The sequence below is a fragment of the Cryptomeria japonica genome, chromosome 5 (genome assembly GCF_030272615.1).
Source record: "Cryptomeria japonica chromosome 5, Sugi_1.0, whole genome shotgun sequence".
NCBI classification, from domain to species: Eukaryota; Viridiplantae; Streptophyta; class Pinopsida; order Cupressales; family Cupressaceae; genus Cryptomeria; species Cryptomeria japonica.
Genome location: NC_081409.1, coordinates 514139744 through 514165572, shown reverse-complemented (window position 1 = coordinate 514165572; position 25829 = coordinate 514139744). Strand labels below are relative to the sequence as shown.

The window sequence follows — 25829 nt, the reverse complement described above, 5'->3', positions numbered from 1 at the left end:
CCAATGGCAGGTCAACAAATGAAGATGGTTCATAACCGTACAGTGCTTTGAAAGGTGGCATGCCTATCGACATGTGATAAGTGGTGTTGTAACAGTGTTCACCCAAATGTAACCAGCAAACCCAAGCCTTCTGTTGTGCTGAGACGTAGTTCCTGAGATAACCCTCCAACCATTTGTTCACAATCTCGGTCTGTCTGTCTGTTTGCGGATGGTAGCTCATGCTGGGTGACAGCTCGGTTCCGGCCAACCGAAATAACTCCATCCAGAAGGTACTCAGAAAACGGCTATCCCTATCACTGACTATGTCTCGCGATAAACCATGTAGGCGGAACACCTCACGGAAGAACAACTCAGCTACTTGGACTGCTCGATATCCTGTGGGGATGGCAAAAAAATGTGCATACTTGGTCAATCGGTCAACTATGACAAAAATGCAATCCTTTCCTTGCACTCTGGGGAGTCCCGTAATGAAATCCATCGAGATGCTATCCCATTTCTGGTCGGGAATTGGCAGTGGTTGCAACAGTCCGGCGGGTAGGTTATGCTCAGATTTGTTCTGCTGACAGGTGGAGCATTCCCGTACATACTGCAGGACGTCGTCCTTAAGCCCCTTCTAGGAAAACCTTTCACGGATCTGTCTGTAGATTTTCAAGTATCCTGGGTGTCTAGCCAAGGGAGAGTCGTGCAATTCCTTCAAAACCTTTTCCGTCATCTTGGATTCGGGTACCAGATAAATTTTGTCCTTGTAATAAATGATGTCGTCAACCACCTTGTATAGTCATCCTGCACTTGACCATCCATCAGTTCGCAGGCAAAAGTGTTCTTAGAGTATTCGACCAACAGGTATTCCTTCCAGTCCGCCGAAATCTGAGATAAAGAACATATGGCAGGCCTTGTTGACAGGGCATCAGCGACCATGTTATTCTTTCCCTTCACATATTCAATGTCGAAATCAAATGCCTGGACTTTGCTCACCCATTTCTGTTGTCGTTCATTCAGATCCGTCTGCTCCAAGAAGTATCGCAAGCTGTTGTGGTCCGTTCGCACAACAAACTTTGCTTCGACGAGGTATTGTCGAAACTTCGTCAGTGCGTGTATGATGGCGAGCATCTCCTTGTCGTAGATGGAATATAACCGCTCAACTCCCGAGAGCTTCCGGCTCTCGAACGCAATGGGGTGACGGTCTTGCATCAACACCGCTCCAATGCCTTCACCCGAGGCATCACACTCGAGGATGAAAGGGCGAGTGAAGTCTGGTAGTGCCAGAACCGGACACGTACTCATAACTTCTTTTAATTTGTCGAAGGTCTATTGTGCCTGCGCATTCCAATGGAAGGATCCTTTCTTTGTCAGATCTATCAGTGGTGCCCCAAGCTGTGCAAATCCTTTCACAAACCTTCTATAATAACTGCACAAACCAAAAAATCCGCGCAGCTCCAAGAGAGTCTTGGGTGGAAGCCAATCCAAAATGGCCTGAATCTTCTCCTGGTGAACTTGTACCCCCTGGGCACTGATAACGTGGTCCAAGTACAGGACCTCGGTCATTCCAAATTCACATTTGGACCTTTTGGCATACAGTGATTGTGATTCCATAATCCCCAATACTTCATCCAAATGCCCCATATGTTCCTTCCAGGTCTTGCTGTAGATGAGTATGTCATCGAAGAATACCAATAGGAACTTACGCAGTTGCTTGTTGAAGATGTGGTTCATGCAGGGCTGAAAAGTGGCCTGAGCATTGGTTAATCCAAACGGCATGACCAAGAACTCATAGTGTTCGTAATGGCAACGAAAGGCCGTCTTTTCCACATATTGCTCCCTCATTCGGATCTAATGGTAGCTGGAACGGAGATCAATCTTGGAGAAATAGATTGCGCCATGTAGTTCGTCCAATAGCTCATTGATCCTAGGAATGGGGTACCTATTTTTGATAGTCTTCTTGTTTAGTGCACGATAATCGACACACATTCTGAGAGTCCTGTCCTTCTTCACCAGTACCACCAAGGACACAAAGGGACTAGAACTGGGCCGAATCCATCCCTTACCGAGGAGTTCCTGGATCGTTTTCTCTATCTCATCTTTGAACTTCTTCGGGTGGCAATAGGGTGTGGTGATAACGGGTTTTGCTCCCTCCTCCAACTCAATGGTGTGCTCAAACCCTCGGTGTGGAGGTATACCAAGTGGAATATCAACAAAGACCAAACTATGCTCATCCAAAACCGATTGAAGTTCCCCATCCTGATAGTACGTCGGTTGCCCTTTCACAGGTTTTGTTGAGATCAAGCAATGTGTTGCCCAAACTACTTCATCATGTCTAAAGATGGCTTCTATCCTTTTGGCGGAAATCTCCCTCGAGCCGCCATTTGACATTCCCCTGAGAACTACCTTCCTGCCATCCACCTCGAATGAGAACTCCATCCTTTTGAAGCTCTGTGTGTACTGGTCGAGGGTCTCCATCCATTGAATGCCCAATATGACATCCGTGTCATCCAGATCCACAACAAAGAAATCATCGGTCACCGTGTAATTTCCCATGGTCATACTCAGTTGCGGAACCAGGTGAGTGCATGATAGGAGATTGCCTCTTGCCACCTTGACATCGAACCCTTCATGTTCCTTCGTACACAAGCCCCTACGGTTGACAAGTGACGAGTTTATGAAGTTGAGCGAGGCTCCACTGTTGAGCATAACAAGAACTCATTGCCCTTGGAGTGTACCACGTACTCTAAATACACTGCACCTTGGGGTACTCGCCAGTGTGGCAATGACGCCCCCCCTCCGTACCAATGTGGAGATTCTCTCCGCAGGTTGGTTTCTTCGGCCGATTCTTCCCTTGGGGTTTCGCTTTCTTCATGCTCCTCTTCTCCATCAGACATCACTTCAATATAGTGAATCATTCCTTTGCCCAAACATTGATGTCCTGGTTCCCATGGTTCCTTGCAGGTGAAACACAACTTCTTCCTTCTGAGTTCCTGTCTTGTGGCTTCATCTAGCGATGACCCCTTCGCATAGGGTTTATTATCCTTTTCCCTCGGAACGAAAGGTGGTTTGGTATGTGCAAAACTTCTGGAAAAGGAAGATGTTGCCATGTTACAGGCCTTTTTTATTGCTTCCGTGAGCATGCTGGGGTTGAACCCTTTCACCCAACCTTTCAGTGGTTCCATCAATCCCTCTATGAACAAGACCACCAATCTTCGCTCTGAGATGTCAGTCACCAACACGGATAGTCTCTGGAATTCTATGATGTAACTGTCCACAGATCCCGACTGCTTTAGTTTCGCCAACTCCTTGAAATTGAGTTCTGGATCCTTCCCGTCAAATCGATCTATGAGCTTCTCTGTGAATTCGACATAGGAAGTTATCTAGTCATGGCCAAGAGTGATCATTCCATGATGCCACCATTCATGCGTGACCCCTTCCAGGTGGAGTGCTGCAAACTTGATAGCTTCATCTTCAGGCATCGGGTTAAGTTGGAAGTAAGTATCTGCTTTTTGAACGCAGGCACGTGCCGAGGTCGCTTCGGCTCCATCAAAGGATGACAGGTTGATCTTACCAACCTTTCGCTTGATGTCATTATTATAGTGTCCATAATGGCCCCGACTTCTGCCGCCCGAGTATTTCATCCAGAGCTCCACATAATCCTTGAAGGATATGTCCCCCTCGAGATTTGCATCCCTCCAATCTTGACAAAGTTGTGCTTGCATCTCATGAAAGGTGGGTTCTTGCTCCCCCCGTGGTGCTTCTGATTTTTGAGGAAAAGTCGGCATCAATGGTCGTGAATGTGAGCATTGGATGTTTGACCTTCCCGTGACTGAATCATCGCCCTGTCCATTCTGTTCTCCATTCGTTTTTCCCAAGGCCAATTGTCGTAAGGTTTCCTCCATGATTTGTTGTCGCTGCTCTCCTCTGGCTAGGGTGTCGTTGAGTTGAGCTTGGCTGTTGGTTAGCTCCCTTAATAGTGCCATGACTTCTCTTGTAGGATCTTGTGGTTCCCCCATTCGATCGGCTGAAAGGTACCTCCTCCTAGTGTACACTTGCATCCACGACACGACAGGCTAGCAAGATCACAAGCTCTGATACCACTATAAGGTTCCGGACCTGTATGGTGCAGATCAACCATACGGTGGAAGGGGACACCCGTGCAATGACTGGGTGGACGTACGGTGGGAGAGGAAGACCATACGGTAGGGGATGGAGAGCACAGCGTACGGTGTAAATGTCATACGGTGGAGTGAGGGGAGGCCTACGATATAATAGCCGTACGGCAATGTCAAGCGATCGTACGTTGGAGCCCAAAGGGTCGTACGGTGGTGAGGAGGGTGTACTGTGTGGCCACAGGAGGTCGTACAGTGGTGAGGGAGGTGTACAGTGGGGCCAAAGAAGGTTGTACGATGGTGAGAAGGGAAGGGGTGGTAGTACGGTGTGTGGTTGTGAAGATGCAGAGGTACGGTGAGCTTCAGCAGTTGTGTGGTGACCTTCCAGAGTAATGGATTCTGAATATTAGGAGTCCTCCTTATGCATGTAAACCAGATTAATAGAGACGCAGAGAAAGTAAACAATCATAAAATTCAAGATTTGCCAGATCCGGAACGAGTACAATGACAGAATAGGGTGAGAGGTGAACCTCACCGAAACTGTAAATACCAAATAGGGAGGGTCTTTCACCTCCAAAATGGCAGATAACAGAACTCCAACAGGAATTCGCACAATAGAGAAAAGATACCAAAAATTCGCATACCTACAACAATGACTAACACAGCCATATATATGGGCTTCGGGAAACTTCCCGAAGGGTTACAAACGGGCCGACACGACCAACCAAAACTTGTCTAATCTAATTAAATAAAAGGGCCCGAAAGATTTGATATTAAATTTGGGGCCTTACAACAAAATAACTAGATTTATTATTTAATTATATCGGGGACATCACAAACCACTTTTTGTTTTGTTTCATCCAGGTTTTCTTCCTAAAGTTAAGACCTTCCATCACAATCTTCGGCCACCATTGGTTATTCATGTTTGCAACCTTCTTTAGATAACTTATTAACCATGTTATAGCTGATGCCTCCAACGAAAAAGTACCCGCTTCCGCTAAAAGGATTTCATAAAGAACTAATGTTTTAACTTTGAGATTGCTTGTGAATAGGTGCTTTTGAATTCTTTCTAACTGTCTCCATCCACATTTTGACATGCTGCTCCCCAAATTTCACAACCATAGAGAACTGCTGTGACCAGCAAACCAAAAAGAGTTTTCTTGGTTTTCCAATCCCACAATTGAGCTTTTCTGTACCTATTTTGAAGCACATATGATTCTTTCCATCCCCTCGTATCCTTTTCGCTCTACAAGTCTCCCAACTGAGCTTATAATGGAATTCAATCCCAAGCTATTTGTATTCTTTCACAATTTCCAACAGACTACCTTTGAAAAGAAAGGTAATTTGTTTATCTTTCCTGTTTAAAGAGAAGATCGTGATCTTGGTTTTGGTAATGTTCACCGGCATCCCCACCTCATGACAAAAATGCTCTAGAGCCCTTAAGTGATCTCTTAAACCATGAGCTTTTTCATGGATTAGGATAAGATCATCAGCGTATAAAAGTAATTTCACCACATAATCTGCAAGTTGAACACCTTCACCCTCTGATATGTTTAACCATGTTTCTAATTTATCAATGCATAAACCAAACAAAGTGGGAGAAAGAGGGCACCCTTGCTTAACACCAATGTCAGTACCAAAACAGTCGGACATTCCTTCACTAATTCTAATTTTAGCTCTAACTTTCTCATATAGTCTATGGACTGCCGCTCTATACATGTCAGGGATACCCAAATCTTCCATTCTATTTGTCATGTCCCCACTTCTCTAGTCGCTATATTGATGTATGGATTTGCCTGATATCCATCCCCACCGGCAAGTTTACAGTGTAAGGGGATGAGTGGTTAGCCAAATGGGTCATCTATCTAGACATAAATTGCTTTGGTCAACTTTTAATAATATAACTTTATAATTTTATGTTGTAAAGTTACTTTTTTCTAAAAATAGAAAAAGGTTAATAAAAGTAACTTATAAGTTACTATTTAATTTAATAAGTAACTTTGTTTTAAAAGTTACATGACCCACATCCCTAGGCAAGAATAACTTAAAAGGTGGTTAATAAATTCATGATGAAATGACCCTTAAGGCTGGGCATACAATTGGAAAGAGAATAGAAGATTCCTTGGCATCTTGGAGATGCCTCTTTAGGGTTCGATGCTTTTATGCAAGGAGGAATTCATTTTGGGGATTATTCAATTATTCATTCTTTTGTGAGATTTTCTTGGTTTGCACAGGTTGCAGCAGAATACATAGGTTTTGGGAGCCTGAGAGGGCGAAATCCTCGATTTGCTGAAGGTGTGGATGTAATCCCTCACCCCCAACATTCCCATAGCAGCACACAAGGTTCAAATTTGATCATTAAGGGTCAGGATCAACAAGTCACTCCTCCATTAGCATTGGCTGGCCAGTGACAGAAGATCTGGGCGGTTTGCAGGTTGCTTTCAACAGTTTTGGTGACATTTAATGCAGGCCGTACTACTACAGTTGGGCCGTACGACTCTTCTTGCCTGTGGAGGCCAATTAAATAAACTGAGGGGTTTTGGCTCCTCTATTAGTGTGTGAATTCATTGTTGGGGTATTAATAAATGATCACAGTTGGTTTGGTGTGAAGAAAATATCAGATTTGGGCAGCAGCAGCAATTGATTGAGGGAAAGGAACATAATTTGGGAATCTTGCCTGGCAAGAATTTAGAATTCCAACTGGGTCTAAATTATTCTTCAGTATTAGTTTTTGGTAATTATGCTAGAGTTAAATAAAGTCATTTGCAACCCTTAGTAGCAACTGGAAGTGCTTGGAGCAGCCATTGCTTCAGTTCAGGCTCAAATCCTACCTTCAAACCCCAGCGTTGAACTATTGGTAGGCCTTGAACGGCTTATTTCAATCAAGAATCCTCTTTATTATTTATTTGTACTTGCTGCAATTAATAATCAGAAGTCTGGAAACTATTATCAATTCAATATTTATTGTATTGCGTTTATTATTTCTCATGTATTGTCAAAAATCCAAAAAACTACAAAAAAATTGAAAATACAATAAACTTCCAAAAACACTTTTCGCTGGTCAAATAATTTGAATTTGAAAACAATCACCAGTTTGGATAAGAATTCTAGTCAGCGATCTTTCTCTATTCCAAAGTTTGTCTCTAGGCACCATGTCAAAGGCTTTCTTAAAGTCCACAAAATAGCAATATGCTTCTTCCCCTTCATTGTCCCATATTTTCTCTATCAAATGCCGAAAAGTGATGCAATGATCAATGGTGGAATGTCTAGGTCTGAACTAGCTTGACCTTTGGCCCTTTTTCCTTCCTCTTCTTCCCAACTACTGATTCTACGCTCCACCATGCTCCCAAAAAGTTTGCCTAGAAGGAGGTTGACCATAATGGTGCGGAAATTAGATGGGTTGTTGATATCCCCACTTTTAAAGAGAGGTATAACCACACTAGTTGTCCACTCCGCCGGAAAACCAAAAGACAACCTTTACAACGAGACAAAAATCTGACATCAAAACTTTATGGTATCCCTTTGTTACTGTCTTATTTTCAAAAACCTTTACAACCTTTACAAGGAGACAAAAATCTGACATCAAAACTTTATTGTATCCTTTTGCTACCGTCTTATTTTCAAAAAAGCGGTTAAAACATTAATTTTCTGCCTATTTGTGGGTCCTGCCGGCTGTAGTCTAGAGGTAAAAAGGACCGCTAAAGGATTAAAATATTTGTAAGTCTTTTGGCTGCTACAAAATTAGCATTGCCGTACCTTTTGAAGAATGTTAAAAGTATGGTTCATTGCATCAAGGTCACCATACCACTGTTTCCTTCAGCCTGCCATACTATATCGTCTTTGGAGGGCAATTTTATGATGAATATTTGTATCTAATGTTAATTTTGCTGTTTAATATAGGGGCGAATTAAACAAATTTATGGCCTTTCAGACGTTCAGTGCTGCCAAATGAACTTACAGTTCAGGTATTCTTGAGTGTGTGATTAAGCAGCTAAAATGGTCTTTCAGGTAGCTGCCGGGACTATTTGTTGTGCCCAGTTTTGGCTGTTTGCTATATAGCTCTTCCATATCTATTACTGGTCACATCTTATCGGACCATAATGATCTACAATTTGTGGTAGCCATTATAATTTGACTCAACCGTGGTTTTTAGGGGCACCATGCTATTGTAACAGTTTGAGAACAACAGTTTTAATTTCTTCAGTAATTTATCAGCTATCTGGTTTGGCTTCAACATTGTTCATTGTTCATCTCTCATTACATTCTAATTTATCCTAGCTTCTATTCCGGGTAACTATTTATGTTTTTTTAGTTACATATGAACTCTTTGACAAAATAATAAAATATTCACTTTTGAATTACTAGCCAACTATTTGTCATGATTCCTGAATTTGAATTTTTAGATGCTTTATCAATTAACTTGTAATCATCTGCGAGGTTCACCACCAGATCAGCTTTAACTCGTAAGACTGGATGGCTATGCCGCTAACACATGGTTAATTGATTAAATTTTTCACATTGCATACATTGTAGAACAATGCAGCTTGATGCCTGTCAGTTAGTATCCCAATCAGCATATACTCTCACCTTGCACACAGGTGTCTGAGTGATCAGAAACTGTAAAAGTTGTGCATTTAATGCTAATATTTGTAAAAAACCAAAACTATCACAAGATATCACCTTCGAACAAATACACAAATGAAAATAGTGAATAAATGAGCTGGGAGGTATATGAGGAACTATGTTTTAGACCAACAATCAGCTTGAGTTAAATAGTTGTGTTTGGTAGAATACTATTTTAACTCTTTTTATCATAGGTCTATTGGTATGTCTCCATTTATGACACCATATAAAAATGATGCTTGAACCTTTGTTGATTTAGTGATTATTGATAGCAAAGTGCCAATAACTAGTGGTTTTGCTAAGCACAACTAATACATAGTGAGATCACTTAAAGATCACCTCCAACAAGCTCAAAATCAATAGGAATTATATGTAGATCAAAAGCACACAGAGAAAGTTGGAGACTTAATTTTTATGAGATTGCAATCATCAGGGAATCTTCCATGTCATCCCATTTTTTAGCCAAAGAAATAGTTAATAATTTAAGTTATTGTCATAAAAAACAACTTATGTTTTATTATTGAAAAATTGTTGATCTAAAAGAGGGTCATTAAAGTGTCTCTAGGACTGGGGTCCAAAAGTAATGTTTAATTAAAAGGACTTTCTAGACACTTTTTAAAATAAAGCTTTCAAGAGAAAAAGAAAAAATAATATATTTTTAATTATAATTCCCTAAGTACCTATATAAGGAAGAGTTGAACATTAGAGACGATTACCAATTGATGAAATCAAATCCCTTTCTTTTGAGATCAAATGTATGTTTATCTTTCTGCCTAAGAAAGAAGTCCCTTTTGGCAAATGGTAATGACAAAAACCCTCCTAGTCATACGAGCTATTCCATATGTGGTTACCAATTTGTTGAAGGTTGCAATTATTTTTCCATTTCTAGTTTCGTATTGCAGATTTCATTAAGTCTATGAAATTAATACTTGATATTAGACTGTGGTAATTCTAGAATATCATTTTGGGTGCTCACAAGCAAATATCATATTAGTATACTGTTACATATTTCCTTTTCTACTAGTACCATATAAATGCCTGATAGCAACCTCTATTACTTGTCGTACATATTTAGAAGTTGAATATCCATTATTTAAAGGAGGCATACATTATTGAAGGATATTAAAGTTGTTATGAAAGTGTCATACCAATCAAAGGTGGTGTTATTCATATTGAAAAAGGGTTATTGACTGCCTCATGTTCAAGACTGGTCACTTATGTCCCACAGTATACTCTTACCTTGCCCACATCGGGATCTCAATGATAAAAAAATATTAAGGTTTCATGCATTTAATCATAGTGAAATTGTAAAAATCAAAAAGTTTAGGACGTTACATTCCATAAAAAAAATTGAGATAAGAAACACAAACCAGACTACACAATCTTGAGAAGAATTGGAGAAGTTGTTTATGAAGTTGAGTTGCCAAAATGTGGTAAGATACAAAAGGTATTTTCTATTTCATACCTCAAAAGGGCACTTGAGCAGCATATCGCCCCTTTAGCGAAGTTGCCTCCACTAGATGATGAAGGAAATTTGATATCAGTTCTAGAAGCTATGATTGGTACCACAGAGAAGAAATTGAGTAGCAGAACCATACAAAATTTATGGTGCACTGGAAAAATCTCCTGATTGAGATGCTACATAGGAAGGTGCACAAATACTTGAGATCCAAATCTGCAATTGCTTGAAAGCAAACAATTCTGGAGAATTGTAATGTCCCCTTTTTAGAATTAAAAAAATTGGGAAACCCATAGCCTATTTCTTATTTCCTATAGTCTAATGGATAAAGTTAGGGAAATAATTTAATAATATTCTAAGTGGTCCCAGTAACTTTACTTATATAACATTGTAAAAGGACAACTTATGTATTATTATTATTTTATTAATGTGGGCCTAATCTAATATTTTATTAAAAAGTGTTTCCGAACACCTTTGGAGGGAATGTTAGGCAGAAAAAGTAACTCAAATTTAAAAGGTGAATATGAAGGGACAAGTTTGAAAGAGAAGAGGTTATCATTGTTACTATTCTCAAAGCTTGAGCAATTCTATTAATCTTCACATCCAAGGGAAAAAGCCCTTTGGTGTAGGGAATCTGGAGTATGAAAAACCTCTTGGTTTCCATTTCAAATAGGAAGATGAAAACCCAATTGTCCACTTAAGGTGATTCCATCTAGGGATCACAAATGTGTTGAAAGATTGCAATTAATTCCAGTTTCAATTGGTGATTGAAGATTCTAGATTTAATTTCAGACTTGTGAGATTCCAAAGGTAATATCATAATATTCCAGCTTATTTGTTGTTTCATAGCTCTCATTTTGACCCTGTCTACCATTATTTGAGGTCTCATACTATTGCTGGAGATAAGCTGAAAGATGCCAAGTACTAAATGAGGCAATCTAATTAATTTTCTAATTCTGATTTCTTTGGCCAGCGGAAGAGGATTTGGTTTCATAGGTTTGTTTTTTTAAGTTTTATGGTTTTTTTGTGTTTTTTGATGTATATGCCTTGGGAATTTGGTAATGCAAATGAATAACAAGGATAAAACAAGAACAATTGACTGGAAATAAATTTTTAGATTGACTGATTTTTAAACAGCAATTAACAAATGTCAATAAATGATGATATTCAACAATGACATGCCAAAGTTGGCCTACTAGGAGTCCAACGCCTTGCCTGGAGGGCTTCTTTATTGACTTAATTGAATCCAGATGCTGCTACAGGAACTTCCGAGGTGTTCTAACTGCTCTTTGAAGTTTCATTCTCCTAAATAATAATTATCAAAAACAAATCTTGCACAAATAGATGAAACTGCTGCTGTTTCCCTCAGGTCCCCAAGAGACTTCACTGAAAATGGTCAATTTTCCCGACTGATTTGCTCATCTCTCTCCATGGACATCCTAAACCTGAAAGAATGATTCTATTCTTTATTCCTAATGTTGACAATGAAATTTGCACAAAAAAAACAAATGAAAACCCTCCAATTTATTTTCTGTGAATCCCAGACAAGAAACAATGGTACGGCTGGCCTTGGAATGGTATGGCTAGCATTTGAGAGTGGTGAGATTGCTGTAAGTAACCTCCAATTGGATCAGAATTGCTGTCCATACATCCCTCTTACTATCTTAGCTGAATAACCTCACAATTTGGTCCTTGGATTACCTGAAATAGCTACTCAAGGTGCTGATATACTGAAAACTGTGCCAACTAGGTAGGGGCTACGTTCAACCTGTGAAGATATGGGACATTTCGTTCCCAAATCCCTGTAATTATGTGCAGATCTGAAATTGCAGACTTGCTCCAACTATGTCGATGAAGAAAATAATCCAAGAATACCAAAACTGAATGCCAAAACAAAAATATAATAGCCTCCAACCCTAATCGAACTCTTCCATGGTATCTTTTTAAGATTCCAAAAGAATCTTCTTTTCTTAAGAGGTACGCCCAGCAAGAGGGTTATTTCATCATGATTAATTGCCCACCTTTTAAACATGTTTTATTCACCTAGGGGGTGAACAAGGTAACTTTATAATAAAGTTACTTATTAAAACATAAAGTAACTTATAAAGTCACTTTTATTAACTTTTGAATAATAAAGTTATAACTTCATAAAGTTACTTTTATTAAAAAAATCTATTAATAGAAAAAAAGTAACTTATAACCTCTTATAAGCTTTTATTATAAACTTTATTGAATAATTTCCCACCAAACTCCAAAATTGGCTAAAGTATAGCTCCTCCTGGTGGACCAAACATCTCCTAACCCCATCATTTGCATACGGAGACAGCTAACAGGCAAATCTAAGATTCTTGAGTGATCACTGGAAAAATGGGGACATTACATAACCGCACCATCTTTATTGTTATATTTATTGTGGTCTGGCCACCATGCACATTTATAATATTGTACTTCTTGTTTTTAGCCATTGTACTATGTATTTTGGGGCCGTACCAATTATACTATTATACTGCTAAACCTGTTTATTACCTGCCATCACACCAGATTCCTATCAACAGTCGTCCAAATGCTAAGTCTCACCTGTGGCTATGAGAAAGAATATAGTTGTGATTTGTAGTAGCCTCTACTCTGTACAGTTGTACGGCATTTGAGTGAGTGTTTTATAATTTATGATATCAATTATAATATAAAGAGTTTATGTGTTCTGATATCAATGCTGTTGCAACAGTACTTTTATTTGGGATTGTTCTAAGAAATATATGTTAAGAGATTTTATAGCTGTACCTTGCATTAATATGCTAGTTTTCAATGCAGAAATATCATATGAAGTGTCTATGTCTGATGTGGGTTTAGTTGCTTCAGAAATATTCAAATATTGTATACTATCAGAAAATACAAAATAAATTGCATATTATATGAAAAATCCAGAAAGGGCCATTATATTATAATTCATGCAGTATTCATAAGCAGTGTTGCTACAATAAGACTAACACTAGGATTTGTGGAATAGAGAATCAGTGCACATTTTTTATTGATAATTTTAGTTTAATTAGACCAATCTGATAATTACCATTTTATACCTAAAATTATTTGACGTGCTCTAATGGTATGCCCTACCTGATGCATTATTTGGAACTATTATTTATGATTATTTGAAGCCCTCTAATGGTATACCCTAACTGATGCATTATTAAATTATTTGAAATGATAGTTCTGTATACCAATCACAGCCATAGACCTACTAGAACATATACATGTGGGAAACATTTTGAACTTTACAATCCCACTGAAACCAGTGCCAAAACTTCAAAATCACAGATAAGGCAATTCAAATCTAAAATTGTTCTTTTAAAGAAAAAATCCAAAGTATATGAGACAAGTATAAAAAGGATCAAGAGGAACCTTCTGTGATACTTTAAGGGATTCATTGAGGTTTTCAAGGGTAGGAGCAGTTCCGCCTTTCATGGAGCCCATTAAATTTTTCATGCGAGCCCGCATTTGGAAAAGTTGAGCAACAAGTTGGGTCACCTAACAAGCATCAGATGATCTTGAGCATGAGAAACCAGAATGTAACTATTAGTGTTCATATACTGAAGAGAAACAAAAATATACAATTAATTCTGAAAAAATTTCAATATAAAACAAAGACTTATTTTCATAGCTGAAGCATGCATGAAATCAAAATATAAAGATGATAGCCAACATGACTATATGCCCCACTCTTCGTCCCCCAATCCACCTCTGAAATTGACAATTCTCAGAGAACAAGTAAAAGTTTAAAACAATGAAAATAAATGCTTCAGATTACCTGCTGTGGTGTCCTGCCAGAATCTTGAGCAATTCTTCTTTTTCTAGCAGGAGATGCTGCTAACAACTCGGGGTTTTCTCTTTCTTCTGCATGTTCCATATATAAAATTTATACTTGAGTCATTTCTATAGCATAAAAAAACTTAATGTTCCAAACAAATTTAATGATCTGACAAAAAGTCCAAGGAGCTTATGATTTCAGATAGAGTCAGTTTAGATAGTGACAATGCTTTTCACACTGGATTTTAGAGTTTCAAGTCTGAACATAATTGGAATAACGTGGTCTTGTTTAGGAAAAGATTAAAAATGTTATCAATAAAATTGAATTAATGTTTTCAAGTGGGCAAAAGAGTCAAAGGAAATAAGGAGCATATCACAATGTACACACAGCCAGCAGAGGAGAGCCTAAAACATCTTACTGGGAGACTACCAGGCTGAAAAAAATTATAGAAAAAGGCAGCAAAAAATGAACTTAATATGTCAAAGAAAGCAGATAACTTTACATACTTGTATGGTGCATGCCAAAAGATTAGCCATATGGTGCCTAGACCACAACATGCTCACCTTTTGGGTGTAGGCCTCACATGAGGTCTGGATACAAGGCCAAATTTATGTGTGGACGAGACCGAAAAGGCATGCATGTCATGTCCCCTCTGTAGTTTGTCTAGTAGAGACATGTGATTTAGCCTATTATGGGGGTCTCGTAGGTTGGTAGTGGTGGAAAGAGACTCACACAGGGCATTCAATATCAGGAGTTGGTGCTTCAGGCAGTTTGTGGGCCGTTGGGAGCAGTTCCTTGATTTTAGGGAGATTCCCTACTTTTTAGGAGGTTGTGGCAGTTTCCATATTTGAGGTTCCACAGGACCATACCATGGTTTCAGTTTCAGGAAGATTGGGTGTGTTTCCTAGTTTCTAGGAGCATCCCTAGATTTTAGGGATGGGACTGCCAGTTGGCCCATCTTGTCCGGCATCAGTCACAGACAGGTGAAAAAGTCAGATTCATGTTTGGTTGGTTATTTTGGGCTATTATTGGATCTATGGAAATATTTTAATATATTTAAATATTTCCTAAGTTAGCGATTAAATAAATTAAAATAAGGCTATGTATATAGCCATTTCAGAGTAATAAGGGGTTTTTGGCTTTATCTGGTTTGATATGCCAATGTGTTATAGCTCGTTGGAAAGGTTTTGAACTTTGCTACATGATTCTCACCTCCCAGAGTCTTTTTGGATGCTTGAAGCTATTTATTCACAATAAAGTGATATTTTTCTATAGTTTGACGCCATAATTGGGAAAGTGTCACTTTAATTATAAAGTGCAAGCTTTATTATTCTTTAGGGTTCAACTTGCAAAGGGAAAGGAGTTATAAGGAGATGAAAACCTAATGGATAGCATCTTTGATCATTTTGAAACTTGCGAATTTGGGAATTGCTCTGGAAGAGTGATTTTGGTCTAAGACGTAAACCCCAGGTCTGAACTTGCTGGGATGTAGCCCTTAGCAAGTGTTGACAGTGGATTTATCCAGGATTGCACAAAGATTGTCAGAGGTAGAAGACACATCTTCTTGGCCTGAAGATTCAGCGTGCATATTGGGGGTTTCAACAGGGCGGCTGGTCTATTTCAGCTAGCACGTGATTTGCAGTAGCTTCCACGCCTCCTTTGCAACCACGCCTTGTTTGTATGTTGGCTTGAAGGGTTGTATTCAGCTTATTTGGTCTTCCTTGTTCGTTGCAAATAATATTCCTCCATCTGGCATCAATCCAGATTGAGAACAACTCCAAATAAATGTATGGATTCTTGCTGAATACAAAACTAGGTTATTTGCCTGGTATGATTTGTAGTATTTTTAGATTGCTTAAGTGTTCTTACATATGAACATTGTTTACTGTTTTATTTCACAGTTGTTGCTATTTATCAATTACTTTACTTATAACATCAAAACCCAAAAAGAAACAATCCCTTTCTACAACTTCTGTCTATTCTATAAGATCACCGGAAAATTACAAAAATATAGTATGTTTTCATTAAGAATTTACAGCAGCAACAGCAAAAGGATCCATTTGGGATCTTTCAGTGGTATCGGAGCTATTTGTCTGCCAGCCTGTGGGGTTAAGCTTTCTTTTTTCTATGCATCCGGGAAGAAGTGACATATACAGATATTATACCTGCAGAAGAGCTCAGTACGAGCGTGAGTGTGGAAGAGAACAGGAACCTATTATGGCAGATGAACAGGTGGGCGCCAGAGTAAATAAGGCTGAGGAAGACAGACAAGAGAGAGAGCTGATGAGGACCCTCATCACTACCCAGCCCACGATTGTTCAGACCTGTTGTGACGTATTCACACATCACCCCATTGCAAGTGGGGACTCCTAATTTTTGCTTTCTGAGGTTTGTTTTTCTAGGGATTTTAGGGTTTGTCTGTTAGCCTTTGCATGCTGAGTGTTGCCAGAGGGATCACTAGGATGGCAGGCTCTGCTTGAGCCAGGGTGAGTCCACAGGGCCCTAGAATTAGGGTTTCTTTGAGAGTCTTCCTTAGGGCCTGGTTTTGCTCTTGTTGCTAATTGTGTCTTGCTTGGTGAGTGAGTATCATCTTTGAAGGTCTGAGTTAGGTCAAATTGGTGAGTGATGAAGTCTGGAATGTCATCCAGATCTTCAAATACCCTGAAATTTGGTTAAGTCTAGAATGTCTTCCTGATCCTGAAATTTGACTAAGTCTGGAAAACTGAAGAATCCTCCAAAAACTAGATTTTGCATTATAACTCCTGGAGGTCCGAAACCACTCTCAAACATCCTGATATATATATGGAATATAACTTAAAGTATAAGAAATGTTATATTCCATACATGAATCCTGACAGAGAGACCAAAATGTCAAATTTCGCTCCTGACCCTTCCAAAGGGTCCAGCGCGAAATTCTCCATAAGACATTCTAGTTTGACCCAAACTTAGAACTAACTCATTCCCAGGCATTATTGAGGGCAAAACACATGTTTGGATGAAGAAATGTGAGAAATGAAATCAAGATTTGAGCCTAAATGCGAATTTCGCTCCTGACCCTTCCAAAGGGTCCAGAGCGAAATTCTCCCTAGACACCTTTTTTCTCCTTGTTTGCACTGGAAACCTTGATTCCTTGGGCATGGTAAGGGCAAATTGACATATTCTTGCCTTAGGAAGTGATTTGAGATGTTTGAAAGTGTGGATTTTGTCTAAAGCATGAATTTCACTCCTAACCCTTCCAAAGGGTCCAGAGCGAAATTCACCTTTTCCTCTATTTTGCTCTTTCATATGGCCAAGTTTTGGATTTTTGAGGCATAGTTGAGGAGACTTGGATGCATGTTTGCCTTGGAGAGGAGGTTTAAGACTACAAAGTGATGGAAATTAGCCTAGAGGAGGAATTTCGCTCCTGACCCTTCCAAAGGGTCCAGAGCGCAATCTTCCATCTGACCTTCTATCTTGCCTAAAATGATGAATAGAGTTTGAAAGGACCTTGAGATTGATCAAGTTTGAGAGAGAATTGGATAAATCAAGATTTTCACTCCTGACCCTTCCAGAGGGTCTAGAGCGAAAATCCTCATAACCCTCGTTTCCTTCCTAATTTTGGCTAAGTGTTGATCTCTAAGGCATGTATGGAAGTGTTTGACATGTTTTTTGCCTAAGGGAATGACTAGAGGTGGAGGAAATGGAGGATTTTAGCCTAAAAATTGAATTTCGCTCCTGACCCTTCTAAAGGGTCCAGAGCGAAATTCTTGAAAACACTCATTTTCCCCTTAGACAAGATCAAGACCTTGGTGGAGACGCAAGAAGAATGGTCTATGTTTGCCTCCCAAAGAGGATTGGAGTTAGAGAAATCAAGAATCAAGCTCAAAACATGATTTTCGCTCCTGACCCTTCCAAAGGGTCCAGAGTGAAAATCCTTGTAGCTCTTATTTTCTTCCTTGTTTTGGCTAGGCGTTGGCATGTTGGAGGGTGAATTGGTATGTTCTTGCCTTGAGAGGGAGTTGGACGCTTCGAAAGATGAAGATTTTGCCCAAAGTATGAATTTCCCTCCTGACCCTTCCAAAGGGTCCAGAGCGAAATTCATTATAAACCTCATTTGCTCCCTTGTTTGGGCTTCAAACCTTGTTCCTTAGGTGGAGAATGATCTATGTTTGCCTCCCAGAGAAGATTGAAGTTGGAAAAACGAACAATCAAGCCTAGAACATGATTTTCGCTCCTGACCCTTCCAAAGGGTCCAGAGCGAAAATCTACCTATAACTCATTTCCTTCTTTGTTTGACCAAATTTTGATATCCAAGACATGTTGAAAGGAAGAACGGACATTTTGTTGCCTTTGGGAATGTTTGAAAGTGATGAAAGGTAGAGTTTTTGTCCTAGAAATGGAAATTTGCTCCTGGCCCTTCCAAAGGGTCTAGGGCGAAATTTCACTAAACCCACCTTTTTTCCCAATTTTATGCCAAGGCAATTGCAGACTAAAGTGAATTGAGATGGGAGGGGTCCTTAGGAGTGACTTCAAGTTGCTAGTGATCCATGAATTTGAAGGAATTGAGCAAAACCAAGAATTTCGCTCCTAACCCTTCCAAAGGGTCCAGAGCGAAAATTCTACAATCACCTACTTTCCTTGCAAGACAAGTCAAACTTTGTGTTTTTATAGCTTGGGTGAGTGTGAAGAAATATTTTCTTGCCTTTTGGACTTGATTGAGGTTGAAAGGATGGAGGAATAAGCTCAAAACATGAATTTCGCTCCTGAATAAGCTCAAAACATGAATTTCGCTCCTGACCCCTCCAAAGGGTCCAGAGCGAAATTCTTCAAACTACCTGTTTCCTCCTTGTGTCAAGTCAAGACTTTGAGTCCTAAGGCGTGGTTGAGGTTGAAATGATGTTACTTTGCCCTGCAAGATGAATTGAAGTGAAGGAGATGAGGAATTGAGACCTAAAACTTGAATTTCGCTCTTGACCCTTCCAAAGGGTCCAAAGCGAAATTCCCAAAATCACCTAGTTTGCCCATGATGAAGGTCAAGGTATGAATTCCTAAGCCTTCGTGGAGAGAAGGCTAGCATGTGCTTGTCTTGGGAGGCATTTTGGAGTGGAGAATGATGGAACTTGAGCCTAAACTAGAATTTTGCTCCTGACCCTTCCAGAGGGTCCAAAGCGAAATCCTTTGAAGCTCCTATTTTTCATCCTGTTTGAGCTAGGCAAAGGGGCTAGTTGTGAGATTGTGATGAAATGAGGTCTAAATTGGCCAGGAATGCAAATTTCGCTCCTAACCCTTCCAAAGGGTCTAGGGCGAAATTCTTATAGGGCCTGTCCCTGGGAAGGATTTTGAGCGAACTTTATTTTGAAGTCTCCTTGTTGATGATTTAAGGTGGAAAATGCTTTGTTGAAGTGAACATGTCATATGTACTTAATCACCTTTTGGTTTATTTTGCAGATGGAGAAAACCAGGCCAGGGCAAGGACGACCTCTTCCAGTCCAGCATCATCAAGGACGACCAATTCCAGTCCATCATCGTCAAGGACGTTCCACAGGCAAAAGGGAAGACTCAAGGTGTTCAAGGAATTGCCAGCTACCTCCAGAACCTTCACTTCGCCACACTAAGGAACCACAAGATGACAATGTAAGGCATTGCCAGCATTTCAAGGATGGGAACACCATCCATCCATCACGTCAAAGACAGAGGAGAATCAAATAAGGTCAGTGCAAGGGTCCGTTGAAGAAGCAAATAGTTTCAGAAGAGTTAATTAAAGTTAGCTTCTCAGCTTCATCAAATTGAACATAAACCAAGTTAAAAGTGTCAGACAAGATGGCATCCCAGTCATCATTCCTCCAGTTGGATTGGTCCACCTCAGCGTATCCAAATTCAATGTACTTGACTTATCGAGAACGGCACAAACTTCAAGGCACCTACCCCTGCTTCCTATTGGTCCTCACCCTTGGAATGTAATTTTCTAATTGGCTAAGGAAGTTTGTTGTAACAAACCCTAATTAGGGTTTCTATCTTGTAATCCTAGCCATCGATTCTAAATCAATCAGAGTCGTCTATTTGTAAAGGGTTTCTCTATATAAGCCCTGGCTCCTCATTTGTAAAAGGTTAATAGTGGGTTGATAGAGAGTTGCTAGTTAATAGTTAATAGTTGGTTGATAGAGAATAGATAATAGTGAATAGTCAGAGAATAGGAAATATTTAGAGTAGAGTAGAAAGAGAAGGCAAAGATTGTTGCCAAGATGTTGTTGTAAAGGACTTGTAAACTTCATTGAAGAAATGGTGAATTCTATGGGTCGATTCAACAATTTGCATGGTCTCTATACTTCTCAAATTTGATTTCATGTTATTAGATGAGTGGAAGAAATGTGTATGATCGATGGTGAAATATGTATATCCATACTACTAGCAGTTTGTTGATTGCAGACTTGCCTTGTGTAGTCAACTGGAATCATTCAGCTTAAGCTTAACTTCAATTGTCGCTTCTTCATCGATATGCATCAGCCTAATGGTGTCCATGCTTGTAGCGGTGATCTGAACATCATAAAACTTTCCTCAGCAGATCACACTAACCTTGTGGAGATGGTCCTGGGATGTCAAAGCAAGACTTAGTTATAATTTCATCAAAGGTCATTCATTGCTCTTACATTCTTAGTATTAGAAATAGATCCTGTTTCAACCTTTCTCCTTTTTCCTTTTTTTTCAAAATCAACGATCAGTAAAATCTCACGTTCCAGCAATATCCAAAGCAAATCAGACATTCAGGTCGTCGAATGTAAGTCCCCTTGTGATTCCAGCAAAATCACATCGTACCGCAAAGAGCTTATCCACACGTAGAGAACCTACATACAAGAACCTTGGAGTTGCCTCGATTGATCCTTCGGCGAGATCTTCAGCAATCGGGAACTTTGTTCAAGAGAGGATAAGGTACCTTTAGGTATTTTATTCTGTGTTCGCATGTGTACATAAAACACATCAACAAGACCTTAGATAGAATACAGGTTACGCTAGAACAGTTGGAAGTGGATAGACACAGAGGCAGACGGAGTAGATCAGTGTCTGTGGCTGGAAGCCAGCATAGTCATGGATCTCATACATCAGTTGGGAGCTCTCATCATTCCCCTAGGCATGAGAGACATCATACACCAGTTAGGGATAGACCATTACTTCCTCGGTTTATATCAGGTGAGCAGCCAGTACAGGTAGAGCCACCAGAGGTGGAATTTCAGGATTCAGTGAGGGCAGCTACAGCTGAGTGGAGAACCCTACCCCCAGAGGTTAGGGATGCTTTTCCTTTTCCTCAATATTGTGCACAGCGTAGAGATACCACCAGGTTCAGAGGAGACTGGGGCTATAGGCCTCAGCAGTAGAACTATGACCTTAGTAGAGCTACTGGGAAGATCACATTGGCTACATTTGATGGGACTAGTGGTACGAGTGCACGAGCGTGGGTGCACAAGCTGGATATATATCTATCACTGAAACCCATGCCTGAGCGTGATGCTATTCAGTTTGTTGTCTTGCATTTAGATGGGGTTGCCTATGACTGGTGGCACCACGGGTTGGTCACCCAGGACCACGCCATGGTCCACTCCTATGCAGAGTTCACTGAGCGCCTCATTTCTAGGTTTGACCGTAAGGACACAGAGCTCTATTATAGGGAGTTGGCACATCTGAGACAGACTGGGCATGCAGAGGCATATGTTAATGAGTTCCAGCGTATTGCAGTTATGGTTCCTGATATGCCTCAAAGGCGCAGTGTGATGTTATTCATTGAGGGACTACAGGACAGGCTTAAGGGATGGGTATGTGCTTTCAAGCCGGCCACTCTTAAGGATGCCATAGATGTGACATTGAGACTGGACACCACTCCTACTTCTTATCAGACAGATAAGAAGCCGTTCAGGGACTCACGGCCTCCACAGAAGGCCAATACCTCACAGTTTAGAGATGGACAGACAACTAGACCTCCCAGGATGGACCAAGAGACATGGAATGATCTGAGAAGGAGGAAACTATGCTTCTCCTGCAAAGAGCCTTGGGAGCCGGGGCACCGTTGTATGGGCAAGGGCAAGGTTCATTTGATTGAGGTAACATCCGAGTTTGGGGATGAGGAGATACCAGACACTGACACTGAGGACAGTACGGAGGAGACTAGGCAGGAGCAGCCGCAGTTGGAGATAGACATCCCTGAGCCTTTGGCGGTGGCCAAAGTGACTATGGCCACCCTTTCCAGTTATCCTAGATTTCATGCCTTTCGGTTGAAAGGTACAGTGCAGGGCCAACGAGTCATGAGCTTAGTAGATACAGGGGCCACGCACAACTTTATTGATCAGAAGTTAGTTGAGAGGCGTGGGTTACAATCTAAGGTGTCTGATGGTTTTGGAGTGAAGGTTGCGGATGGTGCAGTTTTGGGCTGTACTAAGCGGAGTCCAGAGCTTAGCATTCAGATGGGAGATTATACCTTGATAGATGACTTCTATGTGCTACCCTTGGAGGACTATGATGTGATTTTGGGCATGTAGTGGTTACAAGGTATTGGGAGATATATTATTGATCACCATCTCATGCAGTTAGAGTTCCTGTCTGGAGGGAAGAAGGTCATTTTGAGGTCAGCTTCATATGGTGGGCCTAAAGAGGTGTCTTCGCACAGGATGGAGTCTATCATCAGACATGATGATGTGATTTGGGCTACGTGTTATTTTGTGAAGTCCAAGACACCTACACCTCAGGATGGCAGGGCATTTCATGTTGATATTCAGTCGATTATGGACCGGCATGGCAGAGTTTTTGGTGACATACCTCCTTGTGTACCTTCGGATAGAGGGTTTGAGCATGGGATAGAGATGGAGGACGAAGCTAAGCTAGTAATTATCACTCCATATTGTCATCCTAGAGCATATAAGGATGAGATTGAGAAGACTATTCATGAGCTGTTGGACATGGGCTTCATTCGCCCTAGCTCTAGTCCCTTTGCTTCTTCTGTGGTGCTTGTGAAGGAGGAGGATGGAACACTGTGGATGTGTATAGATTACAGGGCATTGAACAAGTAGACAATCAAGAACAGATATCCTATTCCACGCATTGATGAGTTGTTGGATGAGCTTCATGGAGCCATCTACTTCTCCAAGATTGATCTTCATTCAGGCTATCATCAGATTCGTGTACGAGCTGAGGACGTACACAAGACTGCCTTTCGCTGTCATTATGGGCATTATGAGTTCTTGGTGATGCCTTTTGGCCTTACCAATGCACCGACTACTTTTCCGTCATGCATGAACCATATCTTCAACAAGCAGTTGAGGAAATCGGTTCTAGTATTTTTTGATGATATACTGATTTACAACCATACATGGGAGGATCATATCAAGCACCTTGAGGAGGTACTTAGCATTATGGAGAGTCAGTCTCTATTTGCTAAGTTGTCCAAATGTGAATTTGGACTTACAGAGATCTTATATTTGGGGCATGTGATCAGTGCTAATGGAGTGAAAGTGGATGAGGAGAAGATTCAGGCAATCCGAGATTGGCCCTCCCCCAGGAATATCACCGAGTTACGTGGATTCCTTGGCTTATGTGGTTATTACAAGAAGTTCATTGGAGGTTTTTCACAGTTAGCAGCACCTTTGACCGATCTCATGAAGAAGGGGGCTTTCAGATGGACAGAACAAGCAAAAGGGGTCTTTGACAGACTCAAGGAGGTTATGAGCACTTGCCCGGTCTTGGAACTCCCAGACTTCTCGCGGCCATTTGTACTTGAGTGTGATGCTTCAGGCATGGGCATAGGGGCGGTTTTGATGCAAAACAGACATCCCATTGTTTACGAGACTAGGAAGCTGCGAGATAATGAGAGGTTGTATTCTACATACGATAAGGAAATGTTGGCTGTTATGCATGCATTAGCCAAATTCAGACAGTATCTTGTTGGCAGCAAATTCGTGGTGAGAACTGACCACAACAGTCTGAAATATTTCCTTGATCAGACAGAGCTCAATGATCGTCAGCAAAAATGGGTAAGCAAGATTTAGGCTTATGATTTTTACATCAAATTCATTAAAGGAAAGAATAATACTGTTGCTGATGCACTTTCTAGAAGACCATCACTTGCTGCCCTATGCTCATTAAGTGAGATTTCAGCAGATTGGAAGTCTCAACTTTTAGTTGAGTATTCCAAAGATCAGCATGCTTGTGAGGTCATGGATGGATTGGTACTGGATGACAAGTACAGTGTGGTTGATGATGTCATCTACTACAAAAGCAGGGTATATCTTCTCCCTAGTGCTCAGTTGAAGGAACAAATTTTGCATGCTTACCATGATACTCCTATAGCAGGACACCTAGGGTATGGTAAGACTTACAGGGCAGTTCGGGAGAGATTCTCCTGGAAGGGTCTCAAAAATGATGTCCTACGTCATGTCCGCGAGTGTATGACTTGTCAGCAGAATAAGTCGGAGCATACTTTCCCTACTGGGTTGTTGCAGCCCTTACCTATACCGGAACAGAAGTGGACAAGGATCCCTATGGATTTCATTACAGGTCTTCCTCGGGTTCAGGGGAAAGATTGTATCTATGTCGTGGTGGATAGGTTAACTAAGTATGCCCACTTCTTTCCGATTGCAGTTGATTTCACAGCATCTCAGGTAGCCGAGCTATTTTTCAGCAAGGTGTTTAGGCTCCATGGTCTCCCCAAGACCATAGTGAGTGACAGGGATAGCAGGTTCATGAGTTCTTTCTGGCAAGAACTTTTCAGGCTCGCAGGCACGGAGTTGACACCCAGCACTAGCTACCACCCCCAGACAGATGGGCAGACCGAGATAGTTAATAAGTGGGTTGAGGGGTATTTGCGCAACTATGTGTTAGGACAACAGAAGGCATGGATGCGTTGGTTGTACTTGGGCGAGTATTGTTATAATACTACACACCATATGTCTATTGGTATGACTCCTTTCAGAGCCCTATATGTTTACGATGCACTATCTTTTGTGGATTTGGTTGTAGGTGACAGCAGGGCACCTTTGGCGCAGGATTGGTTACAGGAGAACCAGGATATTATGAGATCTCTCAAGGAGAATTTGCAGCATGCACAAAATCAACAAAAAATCTACACTTATCGACATAGGACTGAGAGGGCATTTGAGGTGGATGACATGGTTTTCCTACGTCTACAGCCTTACCAACAAAGCAACCTTAAAAGGGGTGGGGCTGAGAAGCTCAAGCATCAGTTTTATAGGCCATACAGGGTACTCAGGCGTGTTGGAGAGGTTGCCTATGAGATTGAGTTACCACCTGACAGTCAGATTCATAATATGTTCCACGTGTCCTGTCTAAAAAAGGCACTGGGGCAACATATTGTAGCATCCCCTGATCTACCTCCCTTGGATGAGGAAGGTAAGTTGACTTTGGTTCCTGAGGAGATCATGGAGGTGAGGGAACGCCGGCTGAGAAGCAGGGTAATTCGGGAGTACTTGGTCTGCTGGAGGGGTCTCCCTATAGAGGATGCCACTTGGGAGGGAGAGGCTATTTTGCAGCATCCAGCATTGCAGTTGCTTGTGGGCAAGCATCTCCGAGAGGGGAGGACTGTCATGTCCCCTCTTTAGTTTGTCTAGTAGAGACATGTGAGTTAGCCTATTATGGGGGTCTCGTAGACTGGCAGTGGTGGATAGAGACTCACATAGGTATTCAATATCCGGAGTTGGTGCTTCAGGCAGTTTGTGGGCCGTTGGGAGCAGTTCCTTGATTTTAGGGAGATTCCCTACTTTTTAGGAGGTTGTGGCAGTTTCCCTATTTGAGGTTCCACGGGACCATACCATGGTTTCAGTTTCAGGAAGATTGGGTGTGTTTCCTAGTTTCTAGGAGCATCCCTAGATTT

General features: G+C 40.9%; 1 protein-coding gene across 1 annotated transcript in view; it reads right to left on the bottom strand.

The window, feature by feature from the left end:
• Positions 1–25829, bottom strand: part of LOC131064871 (signal recognition particle subunit SRP54, chloroplastic) — a 213632-nt gene that overhangs the window by 24332 nt on the left and 163471 nt on the right. Inside the window, exons 12-13 of the mRNA XM_057999170.2 lie at positions 13982–14067; positions 13576–13701 (exon numbers count right to left, since the gene is read on the bottom strand). Of these exons, the coding sequence (XP_057855153.1) occupies positions 13576–13701; positions 13982–14067 (212 nt within the window). The remainder of the gene's footprint in view (positions 1–13575; positions 13702–13981; positions 14068–25829) is intronic.